The sequence below is a fragment of the Odocoileus virginianus genome, chromosome 15 (assembly GCF_023699985.2).
Source record: "Odocoileus virginianus isolate 20LAN1187 ecotype Illinois chromosome 15, Ovbor_1.2, whole genome shotgun sequence".
Lineage (NCBI taxonomy): Eukaryota > Metazoa > Chordata > Mammalia > Artiodactyla > Cervidae > Odocoileus > Odocoileus virginianus.
Window position 1 is genome coordinate 61,170,839 of NC_069688.1, and position 17,082 is coordinate 61,187,920.

The following is a 17,082-nucleotide window of genomic DNA, read 5'->3' on the forward strand; positions in this document are numbered from 1 at the left end:
ACTGGCATATGCTATGCTGGAGAATCCCCTGGACAGAGGAGGCTGGTGGGCTACAGCCCAGGGGGTCGCACAGAATCGGGCACGACTGAAGCGACTTAGCACGGCACAGCGGGCTCACGCCCGGAACCTCACGGTGAGCACATCTGTCTGGATGGGACAACCCCACGCGAAGCCACCATCTGTGAACCTCAGGGCCTTGACGCTCCACGGCAGGCACACTAACTGATTCTTGTCCAAGCTACGAACCTGCCTAGTCAGTTGGCCTGGTCAACTGTGAAGAGAAAACCCAAAGTGTAAAAAATAAGAAAACCCCTAAAACCCAGAGTATGAGAAAAAGGGTGTAAAGGTTAGGAGCGTTTCCATTTCCATCATACCTCACGCTCATAAAACACATCCTCCAGGGTCTTTCCCCCACTGCTGGCACTTACAGCCTCAAACAGAGGCTTGTATGCCTGAAAAAGAAAGACAAGGCATTGTTTTTTAAAACAAGCTTTCACGTTTTACAAGCATAAAAATTATATCTTTCCAGCAACAAAAGAATTGTGCATCTATTTTAGAACATCTATCCAGAAGGCCTGGAGGTTTTATGTAGGCTCTTTGGTCTCTTGAGGGAATAACAAAAAAAATCCAAACAAGGAGAGTAGGGGTGGAATTCCATTCTGTTGGCTTATTCAGGCCTATAAGGCAGGAGGCAAAAGCAATTCTACTCTCTGCGCACACGGTTTGAGCTAATTCACATGTTTGTCTCTTAGCGCTGGTTAGACACATCGTAGAGGCTAAATGGTTTGGGTTCACGGGTTTTTTGAGATGACAACTGATAAAATTCACGTGGAATTTTAAGTGAGGAAGGGGTGAAAACGGGGAGAAGCTCAAATTGTAGGATTATGCTCAAGAGCCTCTTGCAGTGACACAAGAGACAGTTACAGAGGTTCATGCATTGTTGGTTGGCTTATCTTTCCCTGGGGGCAAAGATGAGTGGGGTGTCATTCTAGTTCTGGAAAAGCTCCCTGGAGGGTCTGTGTGTTACTGTCTGCAAGTGAGAAGGGAGGGTGCCAGGGGATGAGGTTATAACCTTGAGCTGAGACGCTCCAGGCTGTCCAAGAGCAGCCAGGCGCGCAGTAAGAGGACGCGGCAGCCCTCTTTCCCGAATGCTGGCCACCAGCAAAGGTAGTGCTATAAACAGTATGACCATATTCTGCCCTCCTAGGAGACATTCTGTACCTAGCAATGTTTGTGCAGTGGGCACTTGAAAGGGCGGCTGGGGCAGGCTCTTCCACATAACTCTGACATGAGCTCACATTTCCACCGCACCAGTCCCTTGGGGAATTTGCTCTATCATGCACTTTATAAAAAAAAAAAAAACAGGCTCAAATGACCATCCCCTGGAGATTTAAACAAGTACTTGCTTGGCAGGAATCTTAGAAAACACACTAGCTTGGGCTAGAAACTCGGTGTATTTCTTTGGGAGAGACATCCTAGCAAGAGAGACTGGCTTCTAGCCTATAAACATTATAACCGCATTAGATAAAGTGTCAATGTGATGTGTGGACTTTCTAAAGCACACGAGACGAAATCACGCGAGACATTCCCGGACAAACACGCACTCCGTAACTGTCCGCTACCCTCTTCATCTGCTCGAAGTCCTCGGCTTGGGCCAGCAGGCGCAGCCCCTCGGGGAAGAGCTTGCCACAGGTCGGGTAGAGGGTCTCCCGGTCCTCTTTGCTCAACTCGGTGCCAAAGGAGTTCAGAGTGATGATAAAAGCACGCCGGTCAGCCTCAAACTTAATTTGCAAGACATCAGAGTCAGTGAAATTGAACCAGCTACTAAATGCTCTAGACAAATTCATTTTCAGAACGATCTGCCTTCTTTCCAATCTATGGCTAATTATAATGTGGACATGTGTTATTAATGTTCCCACAGTCTCTTCCTGTCACGGAGCAACTCGGCTGGCCAGAGAAGGAGCTCAGAGCAGTGACGACAGCCCAGGAGGCCAGGGCATTCCACTAAACCTCAGTTCCCAGGCTCTGTTATCAGTTACTCAAGCGTTTCTCTCGCATAGGCGCCTAGAGTCTTCCATAAAGATCAGAGTAAGACCTACTTGCTGGGATCGATTCAGAGACAGGACAAGATAATGCAGATAGAAGGCCCTGGCAAAATGTATAGAACCAAAAAGTCCATGTCCTACCAGTTAACCTCCCTTTCTGAATGCTGACATCAGTAGGATCTTTAAAACAAACGGGGCTACTTACCATTTGTTTGTACTTTCCTGGTATTGGTTTTCTTCTTTCAAGTCCTCGGATCCGTTCAGTTCAGTTCAGTTCAGTCACTCAGTCGTGTCCGACTCTTTGTGACCCCATGAATTGCAACACGCCAGGCCTCCCTGTCCGTCACCAACTCCCGGAGTTCACCCAAATCAATAAATCTAAGCCTGTCGCTAAGGATCATGGGACTTGGGACAAGTGACTTTGCTCTCCGGACCTGTTTCCTTATTTGTCAACGGTGAGGTCTGACCACAGGCTCTCTCAGGCGGGGTCTGTCTGCTCCCCACCTGTCTCCTCTGCGCTGAGCCCTCCTAGACACTGAGCTCCCAGCCCCGCGTGCCGACTCTCTGCTTCATCTAACCGCCAGATCCTTCTTGAAATCGCCTTCTATGTCTTCACACTCCTCTTGGTTCTGCTTCTCCCCACTCTGACCATTCCATCTCAGTCTGTCCCCCATTTCACCTCCTCTGCCTGCCAGGGGAATCTGCCGTGATGACCTTGGGCTAAGAAGGCCTGATCTCCACCTACCCAAAGCAACCTGCGCTTACCACATTATTTAAAATCTCCACGTGTGTCTTTCATCCCACTGCACTCTAAAATCTTTGAGGGGTCATGTCTGTCTTGTTCCTTATTTTTGGACATCTAGTGCCTGACACAGGAAGATCTTAAATGTTTACCAACTCCAACAGAATGGTCCACCGTCCTACCACTCTAAAATTCTCTACCATGTTGCTACCCGAGGTGTGTTTCAAGGGTTCGTAGCTTTGACATCAATGGAAAGCTTATTAGAAGTTCAGAATCTTAGACTGTAGTCCAGACCTAGTGAACTAGAATCTGCATTTGAAATGAGATCCCAAGCTTACTCATATGCACATCAGAGCTGAAATGAATTGCTCTACAGAATTATTTTTTGTTTTTTTACTAATTAACCAATAGCAAATCCAGACTTAACAACAGATTTTACTGGAACTGTTTTGTTAGAACAGGTGTTTCCTATTAGTAGAGCGAGAGTTGGTTTCTTCTGATTCTTTTGATTGCTCTCATGGAAATTATGGGCACGTCAGAATCAAGGGGAGGCCTTATATGGAAGCAAAGGCAGCTGCCTCTGGCTACTGAATATAACCAATCCTGTCAGTAATCGTAGACCTTCCAGGGTTAAGAAAAGAAATGCAAGAGGGAGATTTCATGGCAATAAGAAACCCAGTATCTGGTATATAATAAATGTTAGCTATTAATAGTGCTATTGTATACCTCTGTAAGGTTATTATTCTTTTTTCATTTTTATTGAATGAAAGATTATTCTGTAGTGCTTTATGATTTTCAAGTTTCACGTTTCATATAATCCCATAATAACCCTTCCCCCTATTCTGTCCTTCCCCCTTCACTCCCTTCACTGGTAACCACTAGTTTGTTCTCTTTATCCCCGAGTCTGCTTCTTTTTGGTTTATTCACTGGTTTATTTTTTAGATGCCACATATAAGATAACATACAGTACTTGTGTCTCTCTGTCTTATTTCACTTAGTACAGTGCCCTCCAAATCCATCAAAATTGCTGCAAATGGCAAGATTTCTTCTTTTTTCATGGCTGAATAGTATTCCACTGTATATATGTACTACATCTTCTTTACCTTTTCATCTGTTGATAGACATTTAGGTTGCTTCCATACTTTGGAAATTGTAAATAATGCTACTATGCACATTGGAGTGTATGTATCTTTTCAAATTAGTATCTTTGCTTTTTTCAGATATGTATCAGAAGTGGAACTGCTGGGTCATGTGGTAGTTCTAGTTTCATTTTTTTTTTTTTTTGGAGAAAATCCCATACCATTTTCCACAGCGGCTGCACCAATTTATATTCCTAGCAAGAGTGATGATGGTTTCCTTTTCTCCACATCCTTGCCAACATTTGTTGTTTATATTCTTTTTGGTGATAGTCATTTTGACAGATGTGAAAGTTATTAATCTTAACATAACTCTTTCCCACATATTTGTTAGGTACAAAGTATGTGAATCATTGCTAAGTCACAGGAATTATGCCATGTAGAATCTATACTTTGAGTCATAGATAATGTGGCTTTTTATAAAGTGGCTAGTACTTAAATTTATGAAAAGAAAGTGAGGTGCTTCAGAGGGTCACTAGGCTGCTTGTGTTATGTGCTCAGCATGTCTGGAACTCACTTTTTGACAACTGGCATGCCTTGAAAAAATCTTTTTTGATGCCCACTGCCTGTGTAATACAGATAGAGATAGAAAATATTTTTGGAGTCCTCCAAAGAGCTCTTACTTCAAGGGCTGGTTTGACTTTAAATTTTCAACAGTATCTTAAACTATAAAAGTTCAATAATTAGATATTTGAAGGGAATTACTTTTATCAAGGGGCTTCCCAGGTGGTAGTAGTGGTAAAAAACTTAAACTGCTAATGCAAGAGATGTAAGAGATGTGGTTTGATCCCTGGGTCGGGAAGACCCCCTGGAGGAGGGCATGATAACCCACTCCAGTATTCTTGCCTGGAGAATCCCAAGGACAGAGGAGCCTGGTGGGCGACAGTCCATGGGGTTGCAGAGTTGGACACGACTGAAGCGACTAAGTGCACACGCACTTGTATCAAACGCAGTATCAGAACATTAGGTTAAAATACGTGCAGATGACGTTATTTCAGCTTTTTTTTTTCTTCTTCAATGAACAGTTCTTATCAGGCTTTTCTTGAAATCAGAAGTCATTCAAATTTGTAAATATTAGTATCTACCCAGTCCTGAGTGTTCATTGGAAGGACTGATGCTGAAGCTGAAACTCCAATATGTTGGCCACCTGATGCAAAGAGCTGACTCATTTGAAAAGACTCTGATGCTGGGAAAGATTGAAGGCGGCAGGAGAAGGGGACGACAGAGGATGAGAAGGTTGGATGGCATCACCGACTCAATGGACATGAATTTGAGTAAACTCTGGGAGTTGGTGATGGACAGGGAGGCCTGGCGTGCTGGTTGCAAAGAGTCGGACACGACTGAGAGACTGAACTGAACCCACCAATGAAGCCAGTATAACTGATAATCTAATGATTAAGGACATTCTTTAGACAAAACTTCTTTCCACAAGGCAAAGCAAGAGCTTTCTAAGCCCAGTAAGTTTTTTTGTTTTGTTTTTTGGCTGTGCCACGTGGCTTCAAGGATTCTTAGTTCCCCAACCAGGGACTGAACCTATGCTCTTGGCAGTGAAAGTGAAGAATCCTAGCACTGGACCACCAGGGAATACTTTTGTTTTTTTAAGATCTAAGTGAAATAGTAAGTCAGCAAGAGAGATCCGGGTAAAACACTCAGCACAAACTACACCCAGAATTCTCTGATCCCCTGATCTCTAGCTTGAGTCTCCCATGTGTGTGCAGACTGACATTTGCAAGCAAGAGGGCCTCTGGGCACAGACGAAAGCTGTGATGATGAAGAGGAATTAAAGGGAGTATAATATCAGTTAGAGAGGTGGGCGCCGATGGTGGCATCTGCCACTCTGTGAGGAGTAAGTGGGCATGCCAACTGTGAATCACCACCCCTGGTCTTTCTGCTGGGAGTGGTGATGCTCAAGGGTTGCTCGTGGAGGCCTGTCCTTTAGGACTTACATGAGGAGCGCCACCCACAGTGGGTTTTGTTGACAAGTTGTGGGGGTTCCCAACAGGCCCAAAGTCGGGAGGGAACTTGGTGATTGTTATGGGAACCTATAATGCACCAGTTGTCCAAAGCATACTAAGTTTTTAATGAATTATAATCTGCTTTCTTCCTACTACATCCAAGTAAATCATGATCAAATTTCTATAAGCATTATTCTTTTTTAATTTCCAAATAAGCTCTTCTCTGTAGAAAACTAGGAAAACACCACTCTTATTTGAAGACATCAAATGATAACATAATAAAATATATTGCTATTTTATTTCTAGATAAAATAACTTCTAAGAATAAAAAAAAAAGGTAGGATTATATAAGTAAAAATCATGTAAGCCCGTTATTTGGCACAAAAAAGTCAAGGTCTCTTTCTTACCTCCAGAATGGGACACATGACTTCTGCTGTGACATCACCGTGATTCTTACAGAATTTGTAGAATGCCTCGATGTAGGACTTAAAAAGAAGAAAGACCACAAAACAAAAAAATGAACATATTTTCCTTTTGGAAATTTCTAGATCAGTTTTTCACAACTTATTAAACTGTTTAATGAAAATTGAATTACTTCTCCCATAGGGGGATATCTTATAATACTTTCACCTTGCAGTACATTGCGGAGCCTTAAAAGCAAAACTCCATAAAAGAACAAAATCGAACTTATCATATCTTGAAATAACTTACCAAGCACTTTTTTGCATGGCTCTTGGATTATTTCATAGTTAATTCTCGCTATTCTAACAAGAGTATGAAACTGTCTTATGAGCTCAGCAAATCAATCCAGAATTGGGCGTATGAAAAAGTGAAAGTCCAAGCGCTCAGGAGACACATTTGGGATGGTGCTGAGTGTGGACCATACACGGGGAAGACAGAGTCTAGGCGTAGAGTCAGGCGGTCTGTGTTTGAGTCTCAACTCTATTACCTACTAGCTTGCTGACTTCTGCCAACTAAATTTACCTCTCCACGTTTCAGTTTTCTCATCTGGGGAGTGGAGATGGCACGTAGATTTGCTGAGTAGAGTAAATGAACTCATGCCTAGAAATGCTTAAAACAGTGGCTTCTGCGAGCTGTATCTCAGGGATGCCTCCTCTAAGCCCATGGTCTCTTTATAAAAAGGAAGCAGCGGCAACGCAGTGCCTTGGAGAGGAGGGTTCATATGTCGCAGCATGAGAAGCTAGATGGAGGGCACATCCGTCCAGCTGCTCTGTGGGAGTGTAAAGATGCTACGGTCGCATGGGGGACATGACAGCCCCTGGGACTCAGCCCGTCACACAGAGCATCTCAGAGGGCAGCGGCATGGTCCAGAGAGACGGTCACGCTGCACAAGGTGGTGTGGTGTCCACGGGTGGGTCATCCTGGTGTGCACTGTCAGTAAATTAAAATTCTGTGGGCAGGTTCACTGTGAGACTCACGGACTCTGTAACAGGGTTGAGGTCAGAGATGAAAACTACATAACACAGGGTTCACGGTGTAAGCTGCTGCTTTTGAAATGGACTGACGTTCACCCCACTCATCTATCTACCTATCCATCCTTCCATCCATCCAGTTGACACCTTTTATGTGCCAGGTACCACGTAAAAGCTAAGGATACAGAGAAGAATGGGATCATCTCAGGAATCTTGCTGGATGGCAGAAGTTGACATACGAGTATTTAACTAGAAGACAGGTCAGGACTAAAAAGAGCTTTGTTCCCATGATGCCTGACTTCACAGTTCAGAAGCTGGCTAGCAAGTGCTAAGCCCTAAGTCACTTTCAGTCTTGTCCGACTCTGTGCGCCCCCATGGACTGTAGCCTACCAGGCTCCTGTGTCCATGGGATTCTCCAGGCAAGAATATCGGAGTGGGTTTCCATTTCCTTCTCCAGGGGATCTTCCCGACCCAGGGATTGAACCCACATCTCTCATGTCTCCTGCATTGGCAGGCGGGTTCTTTACCGCTAGCACCACCTGGGAAGCCTAAAACCAAACAGCTGAGCTGATCATCGGTCAATACAGAGAAAGTGTTAGTTGCCCAGTCGTGTCCTACTCTTTGCAACCCAGGCAAGAATAATGGGGTAGGTTGCCATTTACTTCTCCAGGGGATCTTCCTGACCCAGGAATGGAACCTGGGTCTCATGCTTTGCAGGCGAATTCTCTACCAGCTGAGCTGCTAGCAAGTAAGTAACATCTGATGAAGAACTCTGGTTACAATGTATTATATAATAAAGGAGAACATCATATCTGGGGAAACAGTTACCTTGTACAGTTTATTACGCAGGATTTCAATATTCAGTTCATCTAGAGCATTTTCAGATGTACAGTCTTGAAAGAATGGAGCTGAAAGCAGAAATTATCATCCAAAATAAATCAAAAGAGGATTTTAAATTGTAGAAAATGTCTCCTGAATGTACCACCCCCTGCTCACTGCTAACCAGGACAATTGACAGCCTCAATGAAGCTAACAGTGGCGGTGATGGGGGAGTGACTCCTGAGGAAGCATTTGCTCTGCCCAAGCCCTCAGTAATCACTGGATACACTTGAACATTTTCAGTCCTCCCAACCTTGTACTCCTCACTTTATGGTTTCCGCTTTTGAAGTCCCTCTCCACATCAGCCAGCCATAGTTACCATTTGCAACCTTACGATGTGACAAGTATGGAGCTGTATTAAAAACTGTCCTAGTTTTTAAAACTCTTTGATAGGAAGACAGTATTGTTTTCAGCATGAGGAAACTTGAGTAAAATGAATTGTCCCATGTCCCTTGGTTGGGGGCAGCAGGGCCTGGCTTCATGCCTGTGAACATGGGTTTTCAGACTCACTGTCTTTCGGCCACGCTATGCTCCTGGAGCAACTGACCCTTAATATTGATGCAATTACTTTTCTTTTTAAAGCTTGTTTTAAATGGCAGCTATTACGACGAATGATCAGCAGAGAACTGCTATTATCAGGGTTCCCTGACAATGGAGGTATAAAATGATTCCTTCAGCGTTTTAAATGCTGCAACTATTGTCCACGCCAAAGTATGATGGCATTGACAGTTATTTTCTCACTGCTTCAGGTCGTTTGCCAGGCACTCCTGAGCATCTCAGGAAAAAATGGCATTCCCAAACTTCCTGAAACAAAGTGTTTCCCAGACACAGCCCTATACAGAAATTTAAAATGAAAAGGTAAGGAACTTAATCACCTAAAACACAGCTAGAAAATTTTTTGAAAAATTACAAATGTTATCATTTATTTGCTGTGATCAGGAGTGAAGCCCATGGGTTTGGATGTTGGAAGGTGAGGCCTGGTCCTGCTCGGCTATCAGTGGTCTGCGTGGGGTCTGGGGCGGTATTACATCACTTGTCTTGACTTGAGAAAGGAGGGAGCTGGACCAGATGATTCTGCAATGTCCCCTTCCCCTTCTAGAAATCTGTATAGTATGACCCTGCGTTCATGGAGACAACTGTGAGTTGCAAGTGCGTTTTCTAATGGTGTGATGACATGCACAAACAGCAGCACGGTGAGTTAGGCGCTCGCACCTAAGGGTGTCTCGACCAGAATGGCGTTGAAGAGGTCTGAAGGCGTCTCTGCAATGTTGACCGCCTCCATTTCCGTGAAGTGGCCTAGAGGGTGGCACTTCCCCAGGATGTCCTTCACGGGTTTGCTCTGCAGAGCGCCGTTCATCAGGAGAATCACGTTGTCTATCATGTAACTGCACCTGGGGTAGAAGGAGCACGCGGTCGTTAGGAACACGATTGCATGAGGATAAGAAGCACCCCACGGGTTAAAGCAACACACACCATTCAGGCACGTCCTCATTCACGAAGGAAATCACATCTCCTTTCATTTTAAGCTCTGGCGTATGAGAGATGTGGGTGGGGTAAGATACATGACTCTCAGAGGGAACTGTAGTTTGAAAAACCATATTCATAGCTATAACAACTGACTGGTGGAACCACGTAGGAGATGACCCTACACACTAATTATCGTATGTGGGGGGCGGGGCTGGGGGCAGAGAGCTGCAAGGGTGTAAGATTGTTTGATTTCTCATAATGGACTATGGCCTGACAAAGTTGAGAAACAAAGAACTGAAGGATTTCTTTCTATTTTAAAAGCTGACTGTTGAAATCTGTGATGAAGCCCCATCACTGAGGATTCAAAGTTTTAAGTATTTAAAATAAAAAGGGATAAAATTAACATATTCATTTTAAAATTAAAATGTTTTATTTATTTAAAATTAGACTGTTCCAGTCTTTTTCTCTTATGAGGGAGTGAGCTTTCTAACCTCTTCCCCCTCCCAGAACCCCAAGAGTCCGTAGATTCACACTTTATGTGATTTCTTTCTTCAATACAAAGCCCTATATTCCAAGGACGTTGCAAACGATGAGGTGAAGAAGTAAGAGAGACACAGTCGCCTCCTTTGTAGAGAACACAGTTTAAGGGAGGTCCTGGAGAAGGATCTACTGGGATGACCTGCAGCGCAGCCTGCAGGCTATGCAAAGATTGCAGGGTGGCGTGCGGCTTCAGGGCTGGGCGCTTAAACCTGTCTGGGATCCGACTGATGAGGTGATTGGAGGGCATCACCGACTCGATGGACACGAGCTTGAGTAAACTCCGGGACAGGGAGGCCTGGGGTGCTGCAGTCCATGGGGTCGCAGAGAGTCGGACACGACTGAGCGACTGAACTGAATTGGGATCAGACTTCCTAGGGAGTGACTTCAGGCTGCAACTTGCAGAATGAGTAAGGGCTGTCTAAGCAAAAGCTGCTGGGAATGGGGCGAAAGAGCGCTTGCAGGCAGAAGGGAGAACACGTGGAAGGCCCCAGAGGCAGAGAGCTAGGAACAAGGACATCCTTCGGCCTGAGGCCGAGTGCTGGAGGTGGGGCCCAGGCTGAACAGGCGGTCCTGAAGGACAAGATGAGGAATGTAGACCGAGGGCCCTGGGAGGTGCTGAGTGCCTGTAAGGACAGGGGAGAGTTATGATCTCTGTAGACAGAACAGGCATTAAAACAGAGGAGGGAAATGCACTTACATGGCAAAGTGCTTTACAAAAGTCGTACTGCATTTTTATTTAATTATGATAATCACACTGTAATGATAATAGGTACTATTATTAATGAAATTTTATAGCCGAGCAACTAGAGGCCCAGACAGGTAAAAATCTCAGCCATGATGACACAGCTAACAAATGAGAGAGCTGTGTGTCAAACTCGGTCTGCTCCTGGAACCTTTCTCTGAACGCTCAGGTTATGTTGTGTTTAGTTGTCAAGGATGACGCATCGGTTTCTGGTTTTAACAGTTAGAAGCTGGAGCCATTTATTGAGATGCGAGTGTTGGAGGAAGAACAGGTTATAATAGGAGCAGGTTTGGGGCAGAGTCAGCTCAGATGCCCAGGAGGAGATACCAGGCAGGCTTCAGCCATCTGAGTCCTGAAGACAGCGGTGGGGCAGAGACGGTCAGGGAACCGGGCAGTTTAAAGGTAGAAGCAGATGTTTGGGAGTGCTTGAGGTCACACCTTGGCTGGTACCTCAAGAGTGCAGTCCTGAGAACTCTGGGGAGCCCCAACATTCAAGGCCCTGGACAGAACTCAGCAGGAATGAGCAGACGGTAGGAAGAAAGCCACAGGAGGGAGTTCTAGGACGTTTCAGAAAGAAGACGTCAAAGGCCACAGGAAAATCAAGGTGGACATTAAAGCAAGTGTTCTCAGGATGCAGCCACAAAGAGGTCCTCTAACGCCAGAGCAAACACGCGTTCAGGGGGGTTTGCTTGTGGAAGGGGAAGGGAAGAAGGCAGAAAGCTGGCCACTGTGTGCTTAGAACAAGAGGGAAGTAAAGAGGTTTTGTTCGCTTTGTTTTTTAAGAGTTCACGCTACAGGGCAGCGGAAGGTAACTAATATGGAGACCTAGGGGCTGAAGGAACTTTGGACTTCCAGTTTTGGTGTTTTTCCCCTGAAGATGGGAGCGAAGAGAACGTGATTAAGAGCTGAGGGGAAAGAGGTAGCGAGAGGCTGAGGTGGAACAGCCGGAAGGGACAGCTAAGCGGTGAGACACAGTCCTCAGGTCTGACAGCAAGGGACTCACCCACTGCACACTTCAAGCTTGAAAAACAAACGCCTTTCAGGACTTCCCCTGGTGGTCCAGTGGGTAAGACTCTGCCTTGCAATGCACAGGACGCGGGCTTCATCCCTGGTCAGAGAGCCAAGACCCCACATGCGACTAAGTTCCCGCGCCTCACTAGAGACTCGTGTGCTGTAAACTAGAGTCCACGCGCTCTGGAGCCCCGCCATAACCACAGAGGCCCAGGCACCGCGACGGAGGATCCCGCAGGCCACACTAAGACCAGACACCACAAAGCTGAATAAATAAATATGAAAAAAAAACCCCAAACCCACCTTTCACTGGATGAAAATAAGCCTGTCCACTCAGAAGCACTGTCACTGGAGTCTGGCTGCCTGGGTTACAGGCTTCCTGGGCAAGAATGCATTTCCAGCAGGAAAATAGTTCCTGCATGTCCCCTGAGCTTCTCAAAGTTATCCCAACAAAAATTTTACCTAAAGGAGTTTAGAAGAAGGCACGTATCCCTTCATGAAATTGTGTAACTATAAAGTTTCTTCATCCCCTCCAAATAGCAGTGCCGTATTTAGACATTATGGAATTGGAGAATCCTTTTTATGTCCTGAAAAGGATATTAAAATGGAAGTGCTTATTTAACTGTCCCTTTATGGCTCAGAAGCTATTACCTGAGAGGGGAATTGCCAGCACTTAATAATCTTAGCAGGCTCGAGATATTTAATTGTTTCCCACAGCACCCCTGTGATGTAAAAGCAGGTGAGCCGCCAACATTCCCGATTTGCAGAGGACTGTTAGACCGACGCTGAGGGGGCCGAACAAAATCAGTGAGACTTCAGCCCACAGGTCACAAGACTCAAGCCCATGCCTGTATAGTGCCTGTGGGCATGTGTGTATTGGGTGCTTTTTTTTAAAAAGTTAATGGAGAGGCTAGTCCTACATTGCAAAGAGAAAGGCGTATGGAGATTGAATTATTTCAACTCCTTTAAGTGGCCTTGTTTCCAAGATGGGATAATAATAGCAGTTCTCAGCTGTGTCCAGAAAACAAGTGAGAACTCAAGACTGGACCACAGCAGGGGATGGGCGTCTCTTTCCTCACCTCCATCACACAGGCCCCGGGTGCATAATGAGTGGCGGTTTGCGATGGAAGGGGATAATATGCCCAGAAGATAGCTTGTTCTCTCCAGACAATAATCCTGATAACCTTCAGGGCCATGCCTCCAGTGGTCAGGAATGAAATCTCTAATGGGTCACTTGAGTCATGTTTGAGTTTACAGTCACCTGGCTGCTCGCCTAGTTCAAACTCCTCATGTTTTAAATACTTGTGCTTATAAGTAGTAACAGAGCCAAGACTTGTGTCCACTCAGTTGGGTCAATGTTTTTCCCACTCGTGGTCTAGACAAACATTCTCACTGAGCCCCTTCTAAATATTTTCTCTATAACGCTGACATCGGCACCTCTGAAAATCATGAAGCGAGGTGAAGTGAAAGTTGCTCAGTCGTGTCCAACTCTTTGTGACCCCATGGACTATACAGTCTGTGGAATTCTCCAGGCCAGAATACTCTCCCTTCTTCAGGGGATCTTCCCAACCCAGGGATGGAACCCAGGTCTCCCGTATTGCAGGCAGATTCTTTACCAGCTGAGCCCCCAGGGAAGTGCATGAATGAGCCTAAAATTGTGAGAGTAAATGACACAATTTCAGAAAGTTCAGGTTTTAAAAAGACGAATTTTTTAAATGCCAACCTTGCTTGAGGTTGCTAGCACGTGTCAGGCATCACATGCGATACACGCATGGCTCTGCTCAAGCCCCCCACCAGCCGGTGCGTAAGGGCCGCTTCGCACGGAGGAGCCAGGCTGTGGGGCTCCACACCCCGTCCACGGCCACCCTGCTGGAGAGGGGCAGCGCTGGGGCCCCTCCCCACAGCCCGGCTCCATGCTGGACTTGGGCAAAGCGGCTTCACCCAGAAGGCATTTTAATATTTCCTTTGGGACTTCATGCTGTTCTTTTTCCTTCTGCTCCCAAACTTATTTAAGGATCTCGAAGCTAACTAAATTAACTTTCCTGTGATATAACTGTCAAATTCTGGGCTAATATAACAGTTGCTATATGGTCAGACAGTAGGGCGAACCATAATTTGGTGTTAGTGGAACTGTTCTGTGAATAAAGTTTTAAGTACTTAAGTGTCATTAGCAGTGGCTGAGAAATGACCATCATTCCCGAAGCACTGTGGCGCGAGATAGTTAGGCAAAGAGAGGTATAAGAACTATACCTCTATAAGCAAAGAACTATATTCTTCTTTTACGAATATAGTTAGGAGAGGTTCAGAAGAAAGTGGTCATGTCCTTTCTGAAGACACGTCTACTAAGATGGTAGGCAGAGGGAAAAGCCAGAGGATTTTACAAATCCTTTAGGCTTCTCTGGTCGGATTTTGGTCTAACCATATCATGCACCATTTGACACCCCCCCCCAACCAAATTAATATTCAAGATATATGAAAAGGAAAACATTCATCAATAGAGTGAAATGAGGGGAAAAAGAGATTTCAATAAGTTTCTGTAAGATCTCAAACAAATAGAATTTTATTGATGGCTTTAGAGCAAAAGAAGTCCCTGATCAGAAGGTACATGTGATAAAGCAGCTGCGGAGTTGGGAAATTGCCATGAAAGGTGTCAAGCTTGGGCTGGTTCAGGAACAGCGACAATGGTTCAAGGCTGTAAGGCAAGGGTCAGGGCAATTAACTACAATAATTTTCCAGGGACGTGACCTCCCAGGTGGGGTAAGGCAGCAAGTCTTAGAAGCATTACCGTGGAACCACATGAAACAATTGCTGAAGACTATGCACAGCTCATTTACTTTAAGTTGATACGTAAAAACTTTTATTGTAAGCTTAAGTACTGCAAAGATATTTCTGGTATATCATAGATGCCAGTATTTAAAATGAAACTCTTAAATCAGTCAAATTAAATTAGTCAAATTAAATTATTCAGTGAAGTGTCTGGATACTCACCTGCTATAGGCTGATTTCTGTCCTCCTAAAATTCACGTTGAATGAAATTCCAGCAAACTATTCAAATCCTTAAAGGATGATGCCATCAAGATTTTGCTTTCATTATGTCAGCAAATCTGGAAGACCTGGTAGTGGCCACGGACTGGAAAAGGTCAATCCTCATCCCAATTCCCAAGAAGGGTGGTACTAACGAATATGCTAACCATCAGACAATTGCACTCATCTCCCAGGCTAGGAAGGTCATGCTTAAAATCTTGCATGCTAGGCTTCTGCTGCTGCTAAGTCGCCTCAGTGGTGTCCGACTCTGTGTGACCCCAAAGATGGCAGCCCACCAGGCTCCTCCATCCCTGGGATTCTCCAGGCAAGAATACTTGGAATGGGTTGCCATTTCCTTCTCCAACGAATGCTAGTTCGTTATAAGAGAAAATTTAACAATATTCAAAATATCACTTAAGTGGGCATGAGAGACAGTAATGGCTAGAGATATAATTATATTTCAATAACACAGCATCATTCCTAGATAAAGCTTGCATACCGAAATAAGTTCTGAGGATGCAACCCATATCACATCAACAAGTAGGAGAATAACAATCCTAAGAGCCATTCGCTTCCGCTGAGAGAAACCACTGCTCTGGGAATTCATTCGGTTCATGATAAACACACACACCATTTGCAGTCTTATTTTAAAGGCCTTTCTGAGATCTTGAAGAGCAATGCCTGAAAACTTAGCAGATCCGAGTCTAAACGGAGGTGAAGAACTCAGCGCACCGGGCCTTCCTGCCCGGTGTCGGGATGGTGTCGTGGTGGCACCCTGAGCGGACCCGGCCCGGACCCGCCGCCGCCCAGGGCCAGGGCCACGGCCGCGGCCTCGGACTCACAGGGCTTCCGCGCAGCATGTCATTGCGCCGCGCGGAGGCCCAGCCCCTGAAGCCGCGGTGCCCCTCGGGCGACGCTGCAGACGCCCACCGGCTCCACTCGGTTCGGGAGGGCTGGGGGCAGGCGAAGGCAAGGAACCGCGCAGGCAGCGATGGCCGCGAAGGCCCGGAGCTGGACGCATTATTCAAACCAAGAACTTCCAGATGTCCAGGCTGGGTTTAGAAAAGGAAGAGGAACTAGAGATCAAACTGCCAACATTCGCTGGATCATAGAGAAAGCAAGGGAATTTCAGAAAAACATCGATCTCTGTATCATAGATGACACTAACGCCTTTGACTGTGTGGATCGTGACAAACTTGGAAAGCTCTCAGCGAGACGAGAAGACCTGTATGGGGGTCAAGATGCAAGTTAGGACCCTGTGTGGAACAACCCATCGGTTCAAGACTGAGAAAGGCGTACCACAGGGCCGCCTGCTGTGACCCTGTTTGTTCAGCCTGCAGGCGGAGCCCATCGTGAGAAATGCTGGGCTGGATGAGTTACAAGTGGAATCAGATAGGCGGGAGAAACATCAACAACTTCGGATATCAGGATGATGCCACTTTAATGGCAGAAAGTGAAGAGGAGTGAAACAGCCTCTTGATGAGGGTGAAGGAGGAGAATGAAAGAGCCGGCTTAAGACTAAATATTAAACAAAGATCATGGCATCTGGCCCCATTACTGCATGGCAAATAGAGGGGGAAAAGGTGGAAGCTGTGACAGATGTCCTCTTCTTGGGCTCTAAAATCACTGCAGATGGTGACTGCAGCCATGCAATCAGAAGATGATTGCTCCTTGGCAGAAAAGGGATGACAAACCTAGACAGTGTGTTGAAAAGCAGAGACATTCTTCTGCCAGCAAAGGTCCATCCAGTCCAGGCTATGGTCTTCCCAGTGGCCATGTAGGTTGTGAGAGCTGGACTGTAAAGGCAGAACACCAAAGCATTGATGTCTTCAAACTGTGGTGCTGGAGAAGATTCCTCAAAGTCCCTTGGACAGCAAGGAGATCAAACCAGTCAACCTCAAGGAAGATCAACCCTCAATATTCACTGGAAGGACTGATGTTGAAGCTGAAGCTCCAGTATTTTGGTCATCTGATGCAAACAGATGACTCAGTGGAAAAGTCCCTCATGCTGGGAAAGATTGAGGGCAGAAGGAAAAGAGGGCATCAGAGGATGAGATGGCTGGATGGCATCACTGATACAATGAGCATGAGCTTGGGCAAACTCCGGG

The 17,082-nt window shown here is 45.6% G+C and overlaps 1 protein-coding gene across 1 annotated transcript in view; it reads right to left on the reverse strand.

The window, feature by feature from the left end:
• ATP6V0D2 (ATPase H+ transporting V0 subunit d2) overlaps positions 1-17,082 on the reverse strand; it is a 49,287-nt gene that overhangs the window by 2,260 nt on the left and 29,945 nt on the right. Inside the window, exons 3-7 of the mRNA XM_070477437.1 lie at positions 9,403-9,581; positions 8,140-8,219; positions 6,286-6,363; positions 1,605-1,781; positions 375-452 (exon numbers count right to left, since the gene is read on the reverse strand). Coding sequence (XP_070333538.1) covers positions 375-452; positions 1,605-1,781; positions 6,286-6,363; positions 8,140-8,219; positions 9,403-9,581 — 592 coding nt within the window. The remainder of the gene's footprint in view (positions 1-374; positions 453-1,604; positions 1,782-6,285; positions 6,364-8,139; positions 8,220-9,402; positions 9,582-17,082) is intronic.